We start from the raw sequence: 18,467 nt of genomic DNA, 5'->3' as shown, positions 1-18,467 counted from the left end.
CAGTAACTGTACTATGCATTGGGAAAAAAGGTATCCTTTGGGAGGGCATCATAGGGTTAAGCTGGGATTGTAATGCAAATGCAGAGTGAACCAACTTAGGCTCAGCACTGTCTGTAACTGATGTTCTTAAATCATGTGCTTGACTTTTCTATCAGAAAGTGTTTTTTAAATGCGAGCTGATACATAAACTTAACTTCAAACCAAACAAACAAACAACCTCAAGGTTAACTGAAGTGCAGTGTCATCAGTGCAGAAGGAAACAAGATACTTCTTTCCAGCTTTAAGGGGAAGAAACTCGTAGCCATGAAAATCCATCCTTCCTGGTGCAGATGAGACTGGAATACTTGGCATAAGGTCTTTTCAGTGGATTTTTAGTCTCAGTTCAGTGAATTACAAGTTGGATCCTGGTTATATGGTCTCTTAGTTGGGCACCTGAGCTCCAGCCTTGGAGTGTGGCTTTCTGCTCCAAGTGGGAAGGCTGCTGGCATTGCTATGGGAGGAAGGGAAACCTCTGGAATTATGTGGCATCTACCTTGGCAGCATGCCCCTGAGGCAATTGTGTGGGAGGGAAGGGTGGCCAGGACATGGCATTTGCTCTCAGAAGCAGCACGGATTTAGCCACGGGTTTTATTGGAACTTTTAGAGCTATTTCTGCTGGGCAGCTGTTTGAGGACGTTGCTGATTGGAAGCCAAGCAGCTCTGGGAAATTAAGCTTGCAGGAAAATGCACGTGGAGCATTGCAGTCACTCGTGATTTGGGATAACCAGGCCTCACACTCAAGAGGGAGCTTAATCACCCTCTCCCCTCTCTTCTGGAGTTTGTCAGTCCTGTATCTTTCTAACCTGTTCTTGCACCTTCCCAGGACACCCTCTCCAAAAGATGTAAACTTACTCCAGCACACCACAGTCCTTATTTTAGACTGGTTTTGCCCTTGATGCCACGTTGAAATTGATCTTGCTGAAGTCTTTTTGTAGCTTCTTGCACTTAGGTGTAGATTTACTTCTTGTAGCAGCTTTCTGCATTTGTGACTTTTGGCAGATTCCTCCTTGGTCATTGTTCTGTCATCTTCTGCAGCCCTGACTCCTTTGAACTTTCTTCCTAGAAAACTTGGTCTTCAGACCACTAAATCTTTTTTTTAGCACTTTCCTGATATGTTTCTAATTGATATAGGGCATCCCAAAGTGGGTGCCTTGTTGTAGAGGAGACTTACAAGCCTTGATAACAGCAGGAATGCTTGATTTATTTGAAGATCCTGCTCCTTCTTTGTGCACTTTCTGTGCATTTGCCAGTTTTACAATAGGATGATAATTGATCTCTTATAACTCCTAGGTGCATTTTCACAGAGCCTCTGCACCTGTTTTGTATCACTGATTTTTCCTGTTGGTGTTGATTTAGCACTTGGCCCTAATGAAACACACCTTGATCCATCATTTTAAACTGGATTTAGTGGAAGAACAGTAGGAAGGCTGTCTGCTCCATGCTGTCAGTCTGTCTGAGCGTGGTCTAAGGCCTGTGGGCTCAGTGATGCTGCCCTGTCCTGCCAAGCAGGTTATGACTGAAAACCCAGAATAGTGCTGCCCCAGGGCACACATGAATCACTCCTGATTCACAGCTCCATTTTCATGTCAAGCCACTGATGGCCACCCACAGAAAAGTTATTTGACCTGTTTACCTTTCCCTGTTGGTTTAATTTGGGTGATGCCTTGATAATTTACCTTTAAATATCATATAAAAGCATCAGAATTCCTATGAAAGCCAAAATGGACGATGTCCATTGCCAAGTCCCATCCATAGGACCTGCTGCCTATAAAAGAAATCAGGTTGATGTGATACAACTTGTTGTTGCCAAACTCACGTTGGCTGCTACTCATCACCTTCTCTACTCCTTCATGCTTTCAAATTGTCTGTGTTCCCATTTTTTTTTGTTGAAATGAAACCGATGGATATGTAATTCCTGGCCGTTCTTTCCACTCCTTTCCTGAACGTATTTATCCTGGTTCTTCCCCCCTCTTCTCTCCTTTGGGCTGTGTGCTGAAAAGACACACAGGAGACACAAGATTCCAAGCCTTTAAGAAATCAACTCATTCCTTACAGGAACATGACAAAGCACTAAGCTTTGCTACTCTGGGGGTGACTGAAAACAGCAGCTGGGGCAGAGGAAGACACAGGTCACCATCTGTCAGTGAGATATTAAGGGAGAATAAATCCATGAATGTGTTACTTCAAACGTTTGTATTCATGATTCTGATGCTCCCAAAGAAGTTTTATTTTTAATTGAAGAGATGCTGCCTTAAGTTTATGATATCAGCTTCTCTGGCAGTTCAGAAAGGTTGATACCATTAGAAACGTGGAATGTTTTGGGTTGGAAGGGACCTTAAAGACCATCCAGTTCTAACCCCCTGCCATGGGCAGGGATGCCACCCACTTGATCAGATTGCTCAGGGCCCTATCCAGTCTGTCCTTGAACACTTCCTGGGAAGGAACATCCAGAACTTCTCTGGGCAGAGCTTTCTCTGTGTTCAAGAAGTTCATGCTGCACCAGTTCCAACTGTATCCAGCAGTTCCCTTGTTTTTTGTGCTATCTAATCCCTGCCTGCTGAACCTGTACCATGTTAATCCCTGGGAATGTTACTGCGTGGAAGGGACTCTTCTGCTCTGTGATACCTGCTAAAGAGGCAAAAAACTATATGTAAGAAAATGAGATTTTTTAGAGCTCTCAGTCAAGTACCTTTCATTACATCAACACTGCTCTAATTCTAGGAAAAACCATCCGACCTGTGCCAAGCTGACAAATTGTATTGCTCATGTGAAAGTGCCTGCTGCTGTTATTCATGTGTATGGCACAGCAGTTCTGAGCACTGTGCAGAGAAAACACAGCAACTTTCAAGCTGCTTGGACTTCTTTGAATCTTTTGGGGTTTTTTCCTGTGTGGTTAATAACACTTTTTTTTTTTTTTTCTTTCTCCTTTCACCTCTTCTGCAGTTTCAGCTTCTTGCCTCAGCATTATTTAAGTCTGGCTCGGATTTCACGACTCTTGGTGAGTATTGTGTGTCAGAGGAATTATATGATGTTCCATTTGATAATTGCTGTTGGTTTCTACTGGATTTTATATCAAATACTGTAGTTCCTATGAACATTGTAGGCCCTTTTTCATTTTGAATGTGCAAAGTGCCACTACCCAGCCATTTGAGAGGTTATTTATAATGACCAGTGTCCAGTGCCTCGAGCCCATATTTAAAACATCTGTCAACATCAGTGGTTTTAAACCAGTGCCTCCCGGGATCATTTTGTGTGTCTTATTACATCTGATCCTTCGCTGTTACCCAAGTAAACAGAAGCTTTGGTCAGAATAAAGCACCTCCTGTCATGTCACTTTGGAATCTCACAGCATGGCCACAGCTCTGTTTGCTGTGATAACTGCAATTCCTGGAGTAGTTTGGTTCGCCCTGTTCTTTGCAGGACGAGTTCTTTGGGCAGAATGTCAAGAGCGAAGAAAACAGTGGCGTGAAGGGCTGGAAACAGGAGAGCTGAGCCAAAGCCATGATTTGTTTCGCTCCTCTCTCCAGTTAACTCTTTTACAGAGCTCAGAGATCAATCCTGGGAGAGCTATAGGAAGGCTGTAGGCACAACTTACATCCTTGTAGTGCTGGGTTGTCCTCACGTTACCGAGCTCTCGCTAAGAGTTTGGACGACTTCAGTTTTTCATGGAGGCAGAATTCCCAACGTAAGAAATTGAAGGAAGGAAAAAGCCCACGGCACTGTCTGCCCATTTGGATGAGGAAGCTCTGCTGAACTGGCGTGGTTTGGAAGACATCTAGTTGATCCTGTGAAATTAATTTTGTTTTTAAAGAAAGAAAACAGATGTTTCAAAAAAGTTGGATTTTTCGTGGAGTCACAGAATGGTTTGGGGCTGGAAGGGACTTTGAAGTTCATCTCATTCCAGCCCCCTGCCATGTCTAGTAGACACCTTCTACTAGACCAGGTTGCTCCAAGCCCTCTCCAATCTGGCCTTGAACACTCCAGATGGGGCATCCAGAGTTTCTCTGTGCAACCTGTGCCAGTCTTTCACCACCCTCAAAACCTTTCCCTGGTTTTAAGTGTTGTAGAAGATGAATTAGTTGTTGAATCAATTCAGTACTTTTATCCAGAGTTTGGCCTTACAGATAGGATGCACATGCCAAGCAGTGCTTCTAAAATAAAACAAAAAACCCCAACCCTCCTTCATTTGATTAACTTGGTTGACTTTGATTAACTGAAGAGTGAGTTCACCGAATTAAAAAGCATTCCTTGGAGATACCAGCGATAAAAGTAACACAGAGCAGAGGAAATCATTGTGTGCCTACCCTATTGTTCTTCCTGTCGATGGTTTAAATGTGATGATTTGGATAAACAGTGCAGACCAAACCCTCCCCTCTTGGGAGGCAGCACTTCAGAAACCCAGTTTGCAAAACTCCCTTGTGCCAAGATGCAGCCAAGATCCCCTGTGCAAGTCCAGTGAGTAAATACCTGACTTGGGACTCCTACCCATCAGCAGGACTTGTCTCAAGGAAAACTCCAAGCAATCCAAGGAGCAGTTCTGGTTATGGCAGTGAAGATAACGAGGAAGGCCTGAGGACAGAAGAAATGAGGCACCAAATAAAAATAGCTACACAGATTTTGTTTTCTGGGACATCAGAACAGCCCCCTGAGAACTCCGTTTCTTCAGGGCTGTCAATGAGCTTGACAGGCATTTGCTTATTACTTTTTATGGCATTTTGATGGCAGTGCTGGCTTGGGGTGATGTGATCTCTGTATGTATGTGCACAAAGCAGTGGGGTGGAGGGCTGGCAGCCTTGTTAGTGGAGGCAGAAGTAGCAGACTTAACATCGATCCCAAGTGGACAACTGGCCTGTTCCACTGAGCATTTAGAATAGGGAGAACTGACTCAATTTCCCTGTTTCTTCCTTCCCCAGGATTTTCAGATGTTGACCACACGTATGCCCAGAGAACTCAGCTGTTTGACACACTAGTCAACTTCTTTCCAGACAACATGACCCCTCCTAAAGGCAACCTGGTGGACCTCATCACGCTGTAACGGAGCAATCACTGGACACGTGGAAGAGGAAAAAAAGCATCCATTTTCAGTATTTTAATTTTTTTACTGCATTGATTGACTGCTGGGATGAAGTTAATATAGTAACCCCTAGGTGTTTGAAAGGGGTTTTATACTTGTATGGTGAATCCCTGGAGCTTTTCCCTTGGAGTAGGTTAATAAAATGTAACTGACGTACTTCTGACTAAATATATATATTTTTTCTGACTTTGGATTTTGAGTTAGCAAATGTAAGATGAAAAGGTGGGGGGAAAAGAAAAAAAATAAAACCCAGTCATGTAGTGATCTTTTTGCCTGTGGGGGGAAAATTGAGATTTGTGAGTTATCTGGGATTAAAGATGATGGGTTTTATTTTGGGTTTCCTGAGAAAGAGGGGGGAGAAGTTTTTCTTTCCTCATCTGTATCTCATGATATATTGCTTTATGCTACAACTCCATCCTCAGCAGCTGCATAACTTGCTGGCAGGACACTGGCACACATTGAGGTAAAAGTAATTTATGTCTTGAGTCTTGTAATCTTGTGTCGTGGGGCGGTGAGCGCGTGTTACAAAGCGTCTGTCTCCTCGCCCCAGAATCAAGCTGACAGTCTTGTCTAACTGCATCTGAGACTCGATTTAAGCTGAATACCTACATCCCTCTCTTCTGTTCTCTGGAGCCTTCCACTTAAACCTGGCAGGCAAGTGGGAACCTCAGAGAAACCGTTGGAAAGCGGGAGCGCGGCCGTACGGGCCCCTTTTCAGGGATCGCTCTCTCTGCTGCTGTGCTCTTCTGCTGGGAAACCACTGGGGTCCTCGGCGAGCCCCGCAGAACTGGGTCTTCCACCACATCCCCCCCCAAACCTCTGCAACCTGACCCTGGGTTGGGTGTAGGATTTCTGAAGCAGATTGTCTTCGTTTCCATGTGCTTCTGTGTGCGTTTGTCTGTGTGTCCTTGTGCAGAGCGTTGCTCCCAGCAGCTTGTCTCTTCCCGTGCAGTGCAGCTCACTCATCAGTACATTTTAGACCTAGATCTGAATGTGAGGAGGCCTTCTTAGCATAAATCTCTTTTGAAAGCCAGCTGATGCATATGTATAGAAAATATATTCTTCCTCCTTGCTGAAAGCCTTCTTTATACACACTGTAAGGGCTTGGTGCTGCACTGTGAAGTGGAATGAAGGACATGCATACCCAGCACTAGAAACTGTGCATTTGGTGTCAGTGAGTGTTCAGTACACACTGGCAGATGTAAATATTTATATGAGACTGCAAAGCTTTATGTCCAGCAATGTTCATGCCAACTGGGTATCGTTGCTGCACCCGCTGAGGCCTCGTGGCCCCTGTTGAACTTGATGGAAAATCCTTTGTGTTGCAAAGATGGACTCTTGAAATAAAGAGTTGGTCAAGTGTCTTTTTCAGAGCTCGAGTGTCTGCTTGCTTTGATTGCATTGTATTGCCTCTTTATCATGTTCTTTGTGTGACTTTTGTAGTCCTGCTACGTTAGAAATAAATCTTAAAAAACCCTCATAACTAATGTTTAATCACTTAGAAAGGTACAATATGTCAGAGGCCGGGCTTTGCTTGTCTTCAGGGAGGACTGTACAAAGCAGTGTTCTTAACCTGTCACTTGAGACCGTTCAGACATTGTACACTTCAGTGGATGGCAAATCACGTGTCTGGGGAAGACTCCACTCAGTGAAGGAAATGAAATCTGATGAAATCATTTCTTTGGAACGTGGCAGGTTTTTTTCCCAGTGAGGTGGAAAGTTTTATGTTACCGCTGGGCTTCATGATGTGCTACCTGTGCTGAGGCTTTGTTAACTAATTAGAGTTTATACATTACAAATGTAGATATCAGAGGAATATTCCAGCTGAGGTGTTGCTTCCATTGAGGTTGAACTGATCACTTTTAATGCAACCAGCCAAAATGCTGCAGCCCTCTAGTACGTAAAATTTGAGTACTGCTGTGCTCCCTTATCACTTGATCTCATTGCCTGTGTGTGTCCTCCAGCTTCAGTCAGATATTTAATGCTTTTTGTGACAGTTCTCTAATCAGCCAGGCTCTTCATAAATTTTTATGTGTCCACCTTGGATGACCACATGTGAAGCCAAAAGACAGACGTAGCTGGAGCGCACAGGAGAAGTGTAGGATTGCCAAAAGCTGTGAATGGCGTTGGTGGTGAGCAGTGCGTGGTGTCAGGTCTGATTTGTGTCACAGAAATTCGATCCAAACTCGTTGTCCTCTGCGTGGGGGTGCCTGTGTTTTGTAGCACCGTGTGAATCGATGGTTTGTCGGAGTTGCTTCTGCAGGACTGACGGTCCCAGCTAACGAGGGCCCTTCAGGATGATCAAATATTGACCTGCCTTTATCCCGGGCGGATCGATGTGGGCTCACACCAGTGAAGTTCATGGATGGCAGCTGGTGATTAACCAGCAGAAAATATTTGCTCAACCTCTGAGTATTTGTTGAGCAGCAGAGGCACCGTGTGGCCAGAGAGGTTAATCCAAAGGAAAGGCTTCTTGTGGCTTTGCCAAGGGTCTTTCCTTCTCCTTAAAGCTAGGAATCAAAATTAAATGATTTTTTTGCATTGGTGTGTGCTGCACTGCCTGATTTTAAAACCTAATCAAAAATTCTTGAGCAGTGAAGTACAAGCTTCCTTTCAGAATCAGCCATGGATTTAATTGCATGCAGATCTTTAAAGGTACTGGTGATATTCCAGGAAAGCATTAGATGTGCTCATTACAGAAATCCCGAAGTACAAACAGAAAAGAGACCCACTGGATCTGAAAACAGCCACCTGAAAGTGTTTCACAGCCCAGTGCATGCCAGGTTTATAAATACACAAGCTGTGCGTGAGAAGCCTTCGAACCTCACCATCACCGCTTGCAGGCTGTGTCCGAGGCTGCTTTTTAGCTTAGGCAAGACAAACATACTCTATTTGCCTCTACCTTAGGTTATAAGGTGACTTTGTGTATGAAGTTGACACCACGTAAACTTTGCACTACAGTAGTTTTATCTGTAAATTCTGTGTTAACTTGTAAATAAGGTATTGCAGAGGAAGGTGTCGTTCCTTGTCAGAGGGGGACTCATTCACGAGGACTGGGGTCTTTAAAGCCAAAGTTGCAAGGTTCTGGTAGGTCTTTTAAAGCTGGAGGAAGTCAGGGTGGGATAAACTTGATACAGACATCCAGACTTAGGTCCTGTTTTAGCTTTTTTTAATATCCTTTGAGTTCATGAGTTTGGTTCTTCACTGACAGTGGCCCTTACAGTATCATTCAGTAGATCATCTCTTTGGAAAACAAGAAATTATTCTTTATATTGTTCCTATTCAGTGACACATTTTCTTAGAGAAATAAAGCCCTACAGAACTGATTTTTTTGGTCACTTGGATTAGGTAGAATTAAGTGAGTTTGTTAATGTTTGTTTTACACAACCCCTCCAAGTAGTCACAAGATAGAAGTTCTTAAGAGTTCTCCCAAAATGACCTCTCCAAGCAAGTGCTGCTCTTACAGCGTAACCCAGAATGTTTTCATGTGGCAGAAGGACAGAGGATAAAAGTTAGGAGACCTTAGCCACCTTCTTGCCACGTTTTTTTGAGGATCCCATTGATTAATATTGATCCCAGGGAGGCCTGAAGGGTGATGCAGAGTGTTCACTGAAATTAATTGTAGTTTTTATCTTCTGTCTCTTTGAAAGGTATTTGTGATGTGTTTGTTCTTATCATCTCTTCCTTTTGCTGAGTATAATGAGAAAGGAGAACTTTGTCTTGGAAAAGTTCAGTTTACCCTTTCCCTAGATGGCATCTTGTGTGTGTAGTTAAGGTAGTCAGATCCAGTTGTGTGAATAAACATCTGGAATTTGATTTTTGTTTGCCCAGGATGGCTCTGTGTGAACACAGGAACGTCCTACCTAGCTCAGGGATCAGGATGAAGCTTCCTACCAGAACATCAGGTTAGCAGAATCTTACTCTAAATTTGGAAAATCAGTTTGGGAACACCCAATTGGAAAATCTTTTTTAAGGTACAGCCTTGTGCAGTGACAACTAGAGTGAAAGTAGGAAATTTTCCTAAAGAGCATAGAAAAGCTTCCCTTTGCGAATTGGAGTGACAGGGTTAAGTGAAATTGCTGAGACATTTTTAGTCATTGATTATAACAACTTAGCCTGGAAATTTGTGATTTAATGACTGAAATTTAATGATTGAGGAGTCAGTAAGCAAATTAATTGGACCCCCCCTATTTGCAGGAAGGTGGCAGAGGTGTGGGGCTGGTGGCCAGGGAATGCCACAGCCTCATCCGTGTGTTCCTTTAATTGGCAGCCACGAGCGTCCGGGTCTCCATTAGCCGTGTCTTCTTCCAGAAGAGACTCCTTCCAAAGCAGAGTAACGAGTCTGGAAGAGTGTTTTCCATAGGGCTTTGTGGAACAGCTGTTTTCTGAATCATTTTCCTGATGTGTGCAAATTTTTCAAAGGGAGTTTTTTTTTGTGTGTGTGTGTGACGGAGTCGTACGTTGATCTGGCCCTGCCGTGCCAACCTGCACTGGGGAGTGAGGGATTCAGAGCAGTGCCCCGAGCAGCACTTGGAAACTTGTTTTGCTGCTCTTACTGTGAAAAAGATGAGCATCAGTGCTGCTCGTTTCGAATGCAGGAGAGTAACACAAATATTATTAGTTTTCTTGCTGCCTCCTGTATTTCAGAATTGAGAAAGAAATACTTTTGTAGAGCTCATCAGGTGAAGCTTGAATTACTTCTGTGCAGCCTCCACCTCTGTACAGGCAGTAATTCTGTGGGTGGAACGCTGTGCCACTTCTGGGGAAAATGGCAAAAAATCATTAGATACGATTCCATTCGGTCCCTTTGTTTTTACAAGTGGAAAAATGTCTTGTGAAACCTTGAGTCCCCGTGTATGCTTTGAATTTTAGCTTATTAGTTGGCTCGGAGTTAAGGAATGTTTGGCTATTGTCAAGTGAAGTCCTGACAGTAAAAGCAGTTCATGTTATGTCTCTGGAAGTGCTTGTGTTGTTTTATAGCTGTATTTATTACAGAAACAGAGGTGGGCCCAGTTAAAAATTAAAATTATTGGTGTTTTGATTTAGGGAGAAGATTATAGAAACTCTGAGCTTGGCCTATTTTAATAAGTACATGTGATAATTTGGAAATGGGTCTTATTTTGTGAAAGGAGAGTTTAAGAACAACTATATGACTTGTTCTTGGTCTAGACTGTAGTAGTATATAAGCTGTAAATAGTGTTGAAATGTAAATGTGCCGTCAGAAGCTTAGTGTATCTAAAACTCCTGTGGGAATGGGAGACCTGATCATATCCTGTCATGGAAAAGGTTATACTGGAAATGATTCGAGTTGTGGTAATGGCTTATAGGCAAAATCCCTGTTTTACTGAAAGCCTCTATTATAATGAAAAGTTGGAGTGGAAAAAGTAGGTTTACTGTACTGGAACCATGATAACAGTCCATGGCTCAGCACTTGGATCAGTTGGCTCCAGATGCTTTTGTCTGTAGGCAGTGGATCCAAATGTGGTTTTGGAGTGGAAGCCAGTTAATGACCTGCTTATTGCTGTTGGAGAGTCCCCCAGGAAAACCTCACAGGGAATGCCAGCAGGTATCCTTTTGGCATTCCTGGCAGAGGTCAGAGAACTGGCTGGAGTTTGGGATTATCCACGTGTGCTTTGGTTATATGTGTGAACCTGTTTGCGTGGGCTGGATGTAATTCCAGCTGTATGGCTGAGGTGTGGAGATCTGCAAGGCAGCATCTTCCCCAGACACATATCCTGAAGGTAACACATTGCTGCTGTCTCCTTTGCTTTCATGGACTGAATTTGATAGGGATGAACTCCAGGCACTTACTGTGACCCAAATTCAGTGCTCTGCTTCCAAGCCACTCGCTGGAGCTGCTGTCAGTGGATCACCTGGGTACTCTGAAATCTTAATTTATACTTGGTGCAGACAGAACTATTTGTTGTCCTGGCTTCCAGCTGTTTGCTCTAAGTCAGCACAGCTTTTACTGGTGACCTGGAGACTGTGAGTGCTGTCAGAAATCAGTCTACTGTTCAGCTCCAGCATGGCATGACAGTTCATTCCTGAAAACAGGAATGTGAGTGAATGGCTCAAAACTGGCTCTATCTGCTTAGATTTTTTGGTTTGCTATTAATTTGAAAGGAAAATCTTATCACGAGCAGATATGATGATGAAAGCATGGTTCCTTGGCTATTCCCCCATTTATTCTGACTTTTCTTTCCCTGTGTGGCTTTTCACTGCTGTTAAAATGCCTTCAGACTTCCCTGAGTTTAATGGATACCAGCTGAAGAATTAGAGGTTAGAGCTGCATGGTGGTTATTGAGGCAGCAGTTTCTCCATGTCACATCATCCTCCAGTTGCTTCCTTTGCAAAACTCCTTCCTGCTAGCTCTGAGACAGTCAGGGAGGATCCTTGTGATCTTCATTGTTCTTTCCAGGGATGTTTTTCATTCTGGGTAAGGACAGGGAAGCGTGGGAGCTGATTTCCCACTGCAGCATGATTTACTTGTGCCCCTCCATGACCCCACATTCAGTGCTGTCATAAGCCTTCCCTCCTGTCTCAGGGTTTGTTTTTCTTGGCCCCAAGAGGGTGGTAGTTGTTCAACAGAAGAAAAAGGGTGATGAGACCAACCTTCAAGTTGTCCAAGGTTCCTGGACCTGCTTTCATCACCCCAAATCTTTCACTGGTGGAGGCAAGCATCTGGTATTGAGGTGGGGTGGTTTATTTCTGCAGTGTAGCAGGGCAGGGGGAATGGGAAGAGAAAGATGCTTAGGAATAGTACAGCAGTGGCTCATGTGAGTAGGTGTGTAAGATGTGATCTGTCTTTGTGGAAGGACTTTGAAGACTCTTTAACAAGTAGTTCTGCTGTTTACACCTGATTTTTTCATGTGAGCCGGATTCCCTGGCTCTTTTTCCAATGGAAGTGATGCAATACCAGGATCTTGGAGTCCTGGAGCTTCACCTCGAGCTTGGCCCCCTCCACCCCAAGGACACCAGAGAGACTCATACAGATTTTACTCTCTCTCCAGTCCCTCCACAGTGATGGCAAGGAAGCCAGATGGGCTTAACCCTGCTCCAACAGCCCAGAGGTGGTACAGCACCATCAGCTCTGGCTGCCTTCTTAAAACCTAAAAATGTTCTGAGCTTTCTGGTGAAAGCTGCCAGTGAGATGAAGGGAGATCAGGTGCTTTTTAATTAATGTGGTGGGGGGGAGGTCAGACCACAACAGTGGCTCTGGTGGTTGCAGTCATCTCCACATCCCAAATGCCAGTGGATAGGTTTTTCTCCTCAGTGATGAGAAAATACACTTTAAATATCCTGACTTATTAACCAAGGGATTCAATCAATTACTCAGTGTTTCACTAAATACAGAAGTGCTGCAGCATGTGAACAGGGTCTGTTCTTTAAAGAAACCACTTAGAGGCTGAAAAGTTTTTTGGGTTGGTTTTTTTTGAGTTTTTTTTTTTTTTTGAGGTTTTGACAAAAAATTCAGCTCTTAGGGGGAAAATGGAAAACTATTGTGTTGCTCACTTGGTTTCCTTTCTTGTCTGCTGTGGTCCCTGGGAATGCAAACTTGCAGTGGTGAGGGAATATTGCCTTCATCTCTCCCTCATCATTCCTATCCCTCCTCCCTTCCCTCCCGTTGATGTTTAGATGTGTGAAACACTTTTCACTTCAGAAGCTGCTGTGCTGGGTATTGGAAAAGAAAACAAGCCCCTTGTTATTAGTAGCTGTTCCTATTTACCAGAGCTGTATTTTCTGCTCTCTTCCAGCACACCCTCCTCCACAGCAGGAAATGAGGGGACGGTGGAGAGACCGTAAGTCAGAGCAATGAGCTTAATTATACAAAGAAATGTGTTTATGGGAGTCTTGAGTCTTGGAGGCCCCAAACTGCACAGACCACTTTGCTGAGGGGCAGAGAATCAAAGTCTGTGGGCTCATTCCCTGTTAATTGGAGATGACATTCCCGTCCTTGTGGGGCTGGTGGTGGTGTGCATCTGGTGTATTCAGATGCTGAGATGCACCATGTCTCATTTTGGAGTACTGAGCTTTGTTAAACCTTCTCCCTGTGGAACTGTTGCCATGATCCCTCTTGGGTGAGTTGATAGCATAGACAGGATCTGGAAAACTTGGGATCAAGCAGCAGTGAGCTGGCTGGGCATCATCACCTGGCTGGGGTGGGGTTTTTGTCTGTTTGTTGAGCTGTTGAGCTCTGGCAGTAGCACTGTACTGTGTGGTGGTTTGTTTGTCTGGACCTTCAGTGTTCATTAGCTCGTCCTCTAATCCTGTGTGTGGTCCCCGGAAGCTGGTTATCCCTACATAGTGCTGGAAGTGTGAGTGTCCACCCCCTGTCCACAGTTTGGCCCTTTTTGTTCTGTTTTGGCAGCCAGCTTGAAGCATTTGCCTCCCTACAGCAATCCTGCAGCCTCTGGTGTCCGTCTGAATTCCCGTTGGTGTCTGTCCTGCAGTTGTTGTCTCAGACACCTGAGCACAGGGGAGCTGAGCTGAGGGGTGTGGACAGCCCTGGGCTGGGAAGGAGCATCCGTGGGGTGTTGAACACTGTGAACTGCTCATGTGTTTCAATAGGCAAGTTAAATATTGACTAGTCCTGTGTTGAGCCTGTGGTGGTTACAGGAATCATTCCTGGGCTCTGGTGATTCCCCATCCCGCCCTTTTCTTTACGGATGATCTTTGTTCAGCCCGGAGTGTTAATTTTCTTCCTTGGCATAAATCATCTTTGATGATTTCTGGGTTGGTGTGTGAGCCCCATGCTGTACATAAATGAATGAGTGACACGAGGAATATCTACCAATGTAGTTATGTTGTATGTAATGTACATAAGGAGAGAATGTATTTTGTTCATTTTTTTCTTAATAAAAATGTATATGCCAGCAAGGGTGTTTATTTAAGGTCTGTTTGTTCACATATCGCTTCTGAGAAGGGAAAAATGTCTGTGGGGGTGTTGTAGTGGTGGAGAAATTGTGAAACCAGTGGTGCATTATGTCTGGCCTTGTTCCCTGACATCACTGGTGAGCAGAGTCGGTATCCCATAAATCCAGTGTGTTCCTAACATTTACAACAACTTTTATTGAGGAGGAACACGGAGTTAGAATACAGGCTGCTGCAAACCACTGATTTTTAATATTTGATTTAAACCAAAGTCCTTTTTGTTTTTTTTCTTCTTTACATGAGCTGAGACTTAACCTGGAACAAAATGTTTTATTTTGGGCACTTGAAGACAAATAGAGATGAACTGCCCACGCTGCTGCTGCCCTCGAGTGATGCCATTCCTGGCTTACAGATGTGAGGTTTGCTTCCCTCCTCCACAGCCTGACCTGAGAGTGAGGAGAGGCTGCAGACCAGGAGTGAGTTGGGATGAAATGCAGAAATAAGGATGAGCTCCCTCTCCCTTCCCTCCGTGAGCCTGAAGGCACCCACAGCTCAAACAAGTGCTCTGGCCGTGGTAGGGCTGCCCTCACCCGCATCAACCCAGCATCCCACCCCTCTGAGTCATCTGTTTTATAAATTAAGTTTTCCACCACTATCATACTTCCTCCTGCATGGGAAAAATACCAGTTTTTCCATGGCTGGCTACCATGAAGATCTGGGTTGGTTTTGCTCCTGCTGGTTCAGTGTCTTCCCATGTAACATCTGCAGAGCAGAAGGTTGTGGCTCTGGAGCACAAGCCCTGCCCACCCCCTTCTCACTCAGCCAAGAAATGAGTCTTTTACATAAGAATGTTTATTGACAGAAATACATGATGCTTTCAAAATATATTTGTAGGAAAATGCAAGAATAATCTCTACAATCCAGTTCCTCAGTAAATTCCAGTGTAAATCAGACTCCTGTCCCTGTGAGAGGTGCTGCTACACAGTACATAAGAACTCTAGTATATGTGCAAGGTTCAACAGGTAGCCACCTTGGGAATTAGATTTTCCTTCTCCAGTCCCTTATGGATTATGACTTCTGTGTGTCTTCTGTAGGCAACAGTCACAGTTTCAACCTCATCAGTTGGATCATGGCACTGAGAGCGGGAGATAAAATGGTCCTAAAGTATTTACACCTTCCTTGTGAATCTGAAAATAGAAAAGTCTCTTGCAAGGACCTCTGAGCTGCTTGTAAAACTCTCTCCCAAAGGTAAGAGCAATAATCTCTTTGTACAACGTGTGGGATGTTAAAGCTGTTCTGGGGGAAGAGAAGAGGAGCGTGGGGAAGGGAGGAGGGGCAGGGAGGGAGGAAATGCCTTTACTTATTATTTTTGGTCTAACAGTTATGGCTACAGCTACAAAGGGAAGGGTTAAGGCCAAAGATGCTCATTGCTGCATTTCCTACCTGATTTTTTTTTGTTTGTTTTCCAAAAAGAATGTTCTCAACATAAAAAAAAAAGGTACTGTTTTCTTTTCCTGTGGAAATAGTTCTTTAAATAGGGGAAGGAAAATCTACTATAAAATATTAGTGGTTTAAAAATATGGTGTCTGGAAAAATAAATAAATGTACAATTCCTATTCAAATATAAATCACTATAAGCACTTGCTGAGCAGTTCACTGGTCTCTGCTCGGAAAGATTTAAGGTTGTTTGATCTCAAGCCTTTGTAGGGTTCTCCTGGAAAGTCTTTGGACCTGATTCATTAAAGCACTTCGGCATCTCTTTGCTGGGAAGGGGGAATCTTTAGGCACATGCCAAAGCCCGACTGCCTGGAGATGCCCTGCCAGGGGTGTCCTCATGGAACACCAGCCCCTGCGACCACGGCGTTGCTGCTGCCCCGTGTTTTTGCTGTGTTTGTTGTCTGGGAAGGACAGAAAGGTGAGGTCACTGACCTGCTGCTCGTCTCTCAGGGCAACTGGGAAGCCAAGACACTCATGGAAGCTATTGTGGATACCCAGACCAGTTCTCTGAGCCTTGTGGCCACGTTACTGAGCTGAGCTTTATGCTGCCAGAGCAGGGACAAAGCCGTGGTGCAGGGTTTACCTGGGTGAGAGGTGTTTTCCTGCTTCATGTCAAATTCTGATCCCCTACCAGGCTGGCCTTTAGCTTTTCCTTTCTTCCTTTTTTTTTTTTTTCTTTTTTTTTTTTTTTTTTGGTATTTATTTTAACTTTTATTTCCCCTCCCCTCCAAAATGACTTCCCCATAGTGCAGTGCACAGGTAAGTGAGGTGTGCAGGATACATCGCTAATGAATAGCAGGAGTATTTACATACAAAAATAGAAAGGTTTTGAACACTTCAGACTCTGCCCTTCAGTGCAGGGGAGAAGGGGGAAGAGCCTCTTGTGTCTTCTGCCTGTCCTGGGGCTGAGAGAACCACCCCGACCCTCTCTTTCCTGAGTACTCCCGAGGACCAACTCGACCTGATTTCTCCAAGCTTCCCATTGCTTGGTTCTGCTTTTCCCCTCATTCAGGGCAGCCATGGGAGTGGATCCCAATCGTGTTGACTTGGTGGCAGAGCCTGAAGGAAATCTCCCTCTTGTGCACGTGATGAGTGCACAGTTGATGGCAAACGGGAGAGGGAGGGCAGTGCTTGGACACTGCTCTTCTCTGCAGCTCCTCTGGTTTGCAGGGGCCTTGGGACAACCACCATCCTCCTGGTGGGAGGTGTGCTCACCCAGGTGACCTTCTGGTCCTCTCCTCTCTTTCCCGTGTGCTGGAGGATGGATCCCTGACTCTGCCAGTGCTGAGCTGCTTCACTGGCACCAGTGCAAAGGTGTGAAACTCTCCCCATCCTTTTAGAGCCACTCAGGAGCTGCAATGGGGAACAGAAAACCAGAAAAAGCCTCAGTCCAGCCATGGGTTTCTTTTCCCCTCTGTAGACTTCAGCAGAGGGAGACCTCGATGACAAACCAAGGGCTGCAGGATAAAGCTCAGTCCCAGCCTCGCTGCTGTGCTGGAAGTTGCTTTGCAGGTCTCTGTTAGTTTACTGGCTTGTGAGGAAGAGCTTCAGAGCTTGGGCTGAGCTTACAAACCTCAAGGGGAGGAAACACCAAGGGCTGTACAGGTGGAAAACCCTGAATGCCACCAGGCTGCCTGGCTCATGCTTCTGCTCCTTTACCTCTTCTGCTGCTCAGGCAGGAAAACATGAGCACAAAAATCTCAAACCCTGTTGGGGCACGTCACCCACAGTCTTCTGCAGGATGGATGAAGGCCGTGAGGTGCTGCTGCATAATTCCTGGAAGGCAACTGACCTTTCTGTAGGGAAATGCAGCACCAGAGATGGCCTCCTGCACCACGAAACCCCCAACATTTTGCCTGGCATCCCTCTTGATCTCCACGCCCTTCCCAAGAGGGACAAACTCAAGGAATTACTCCTTTTCCTCTCCTTCCCTATCTCATCCCATCAATACAAGAAGCTGCTGCACCTCTCTTGGTCTCCACGTGGGTGCAGGATCTGTCCCACAGCCCTGGGTGACAGGGCTGAGCATCACTTGGCACTGCTGCATCCCTCCCATCCTGCTGGGTCCGGATGCATCCACCTGCCCACGGCACAGTGAGAGGCTCTTGTGCGTTTTAGCCGGCAATTTCTGGGGAAAGGATGGAAACTGGATTCAAAAAGAACAGGTTTTTCCAGCTTTTTCCACTCCATACCTGGGCGTTGGGGAGGGCAGAGTGATGACTAAACAGAGGGGTTTTTGAGCTGTAGTTGCCAGCTGCTGGTTTGCTGTTGGATTTGCTCCCTCTCCCATCCCGCTTGCTTTGTTTCTCTTCAGTTTTGAGTCGCTCGGTAGCTGGAGGACACGGTTGGTGTGGTTGGATGTGGGATGGGAGGAGACACCAGCAGCTCTTCAGGAGCAAAGCCACCCTGTTTGCCCATGGCTGTTCAGTTCTGGTGTGGTAGGTGGGTGGGTGGCTGCTTGTCTTGATGTGACCACCAAAGTGTCTTGACTGGATGTGCCCCAGAGGTGTCTTACGCCCCTTCCTCTTCCATCCTGCAACCCACGTGGTGGCACAAGGGGCCATGATTAGTTCATTAAGGGATTTTCTGTTTGGTTTTTTTTTTGGGGGGGGGGATTTTGCCTTATTTTGGAGCTGTGTGTGCATGTGTAGAAGGATTAAGGGGGTTTCTTTGGGGGGAGTGGTGGTCGTTTTTTGCTTGATCGTGTTCTGCACCCTATAAATGCGTGTCCTCCTCCTCCTCCAGGTCCTCCTTCATGAGGGTGTCGAGAGGAACGATCCAGCTGTCCCCCAGCTCACCGTTGAGGTTCACCTTCTTCTCCTGCATTTCGGAGGAGGTCTCCATCACCTCCAGCGTGGGGTTGTCGTGGTAGCCGTTCTCCATGGTCTGCAGCTCCTCGGTCAGGCGCTGCTACGAGAAAAGAAAACCCATAAACCCCACTGGAAAACACCTTGGCCACGCTGTGAGTGTCACCTCGGGGCTGTCA

At 45.3% G+C, this 18,467-nt stretch overlaps 2 protein-coding genes across 4 annotated transcripts in view; one reads left to right on the top strand and one right to left on the bottom strand.

Annotated features, from left to right (window-relative positions):
* Positions 1-5,356, top strand: part of MKLN1 (muskelin 1) — a 94,191-nt gene extending 88,835 nt beyond the window's left edge. The window contains exons 17-18 of the mRNA XM_032687266.1: positions 2,983-3,037; positions 4,953-5,356. Coding sequence (XP_032543157.1) covers positions 2,983-3,037; positions 4,953-5,074 — 177 coding nt within the window. The 3' untranslated portion in view covers positions 5,075-5,356. The remainder of the gene's footprint in view (positions 1-2,982; positions 3,038-4,952) is intronic.
* Positions 5,357-14,818: 9,462 nt separating this feature from the next.
* PODXL (podocalyxin like) overlaps positions 14,819-18,467 on the bottom strand; it is a 46,993-nt gene continuing 43,344 nt past the window's right edge. For 2 of the 3 annotated variants that reach the window (XM_032689022.1, XM_032689023.1), the window contains one exon: positions 14,819-18,388. In XM_032689022.1, the coding sequence (XP_032544913.1) occupies positions 18,197-18,388 (192 nt within the window). In that variant the 3' untranslated portion in view covers positions 14,819-18,196. Of the gene's footprint in view, positions 18,392-18,467 lie in introns of all 3 variants that reach the window. The other variant, XM_032689021.1, reaches the window with a different exon arrangement.

This window comes from Chiroxiphia lanceolata, chromosome 5 (assembly GCF_009829145.1).
Source record: "Chiroxiphia lanceolata isolate bChiLan1 chromosome 5, bChiLan1.pri, whole genome shotgun sequence".
Classification (NCBI taxonomy): domain Eukaryota; kingdom Metazoa; phylum Chordata; class Aves; order Passeriformes; family Pipridae; genus Chiroxiphia; species Chiroxiphia lanceolata.
The sequence above is the reverse complement of the archived record's forward strand: the minus strand, read 5'-3'. Positions and strand labels throughout refer to the sequence as shown.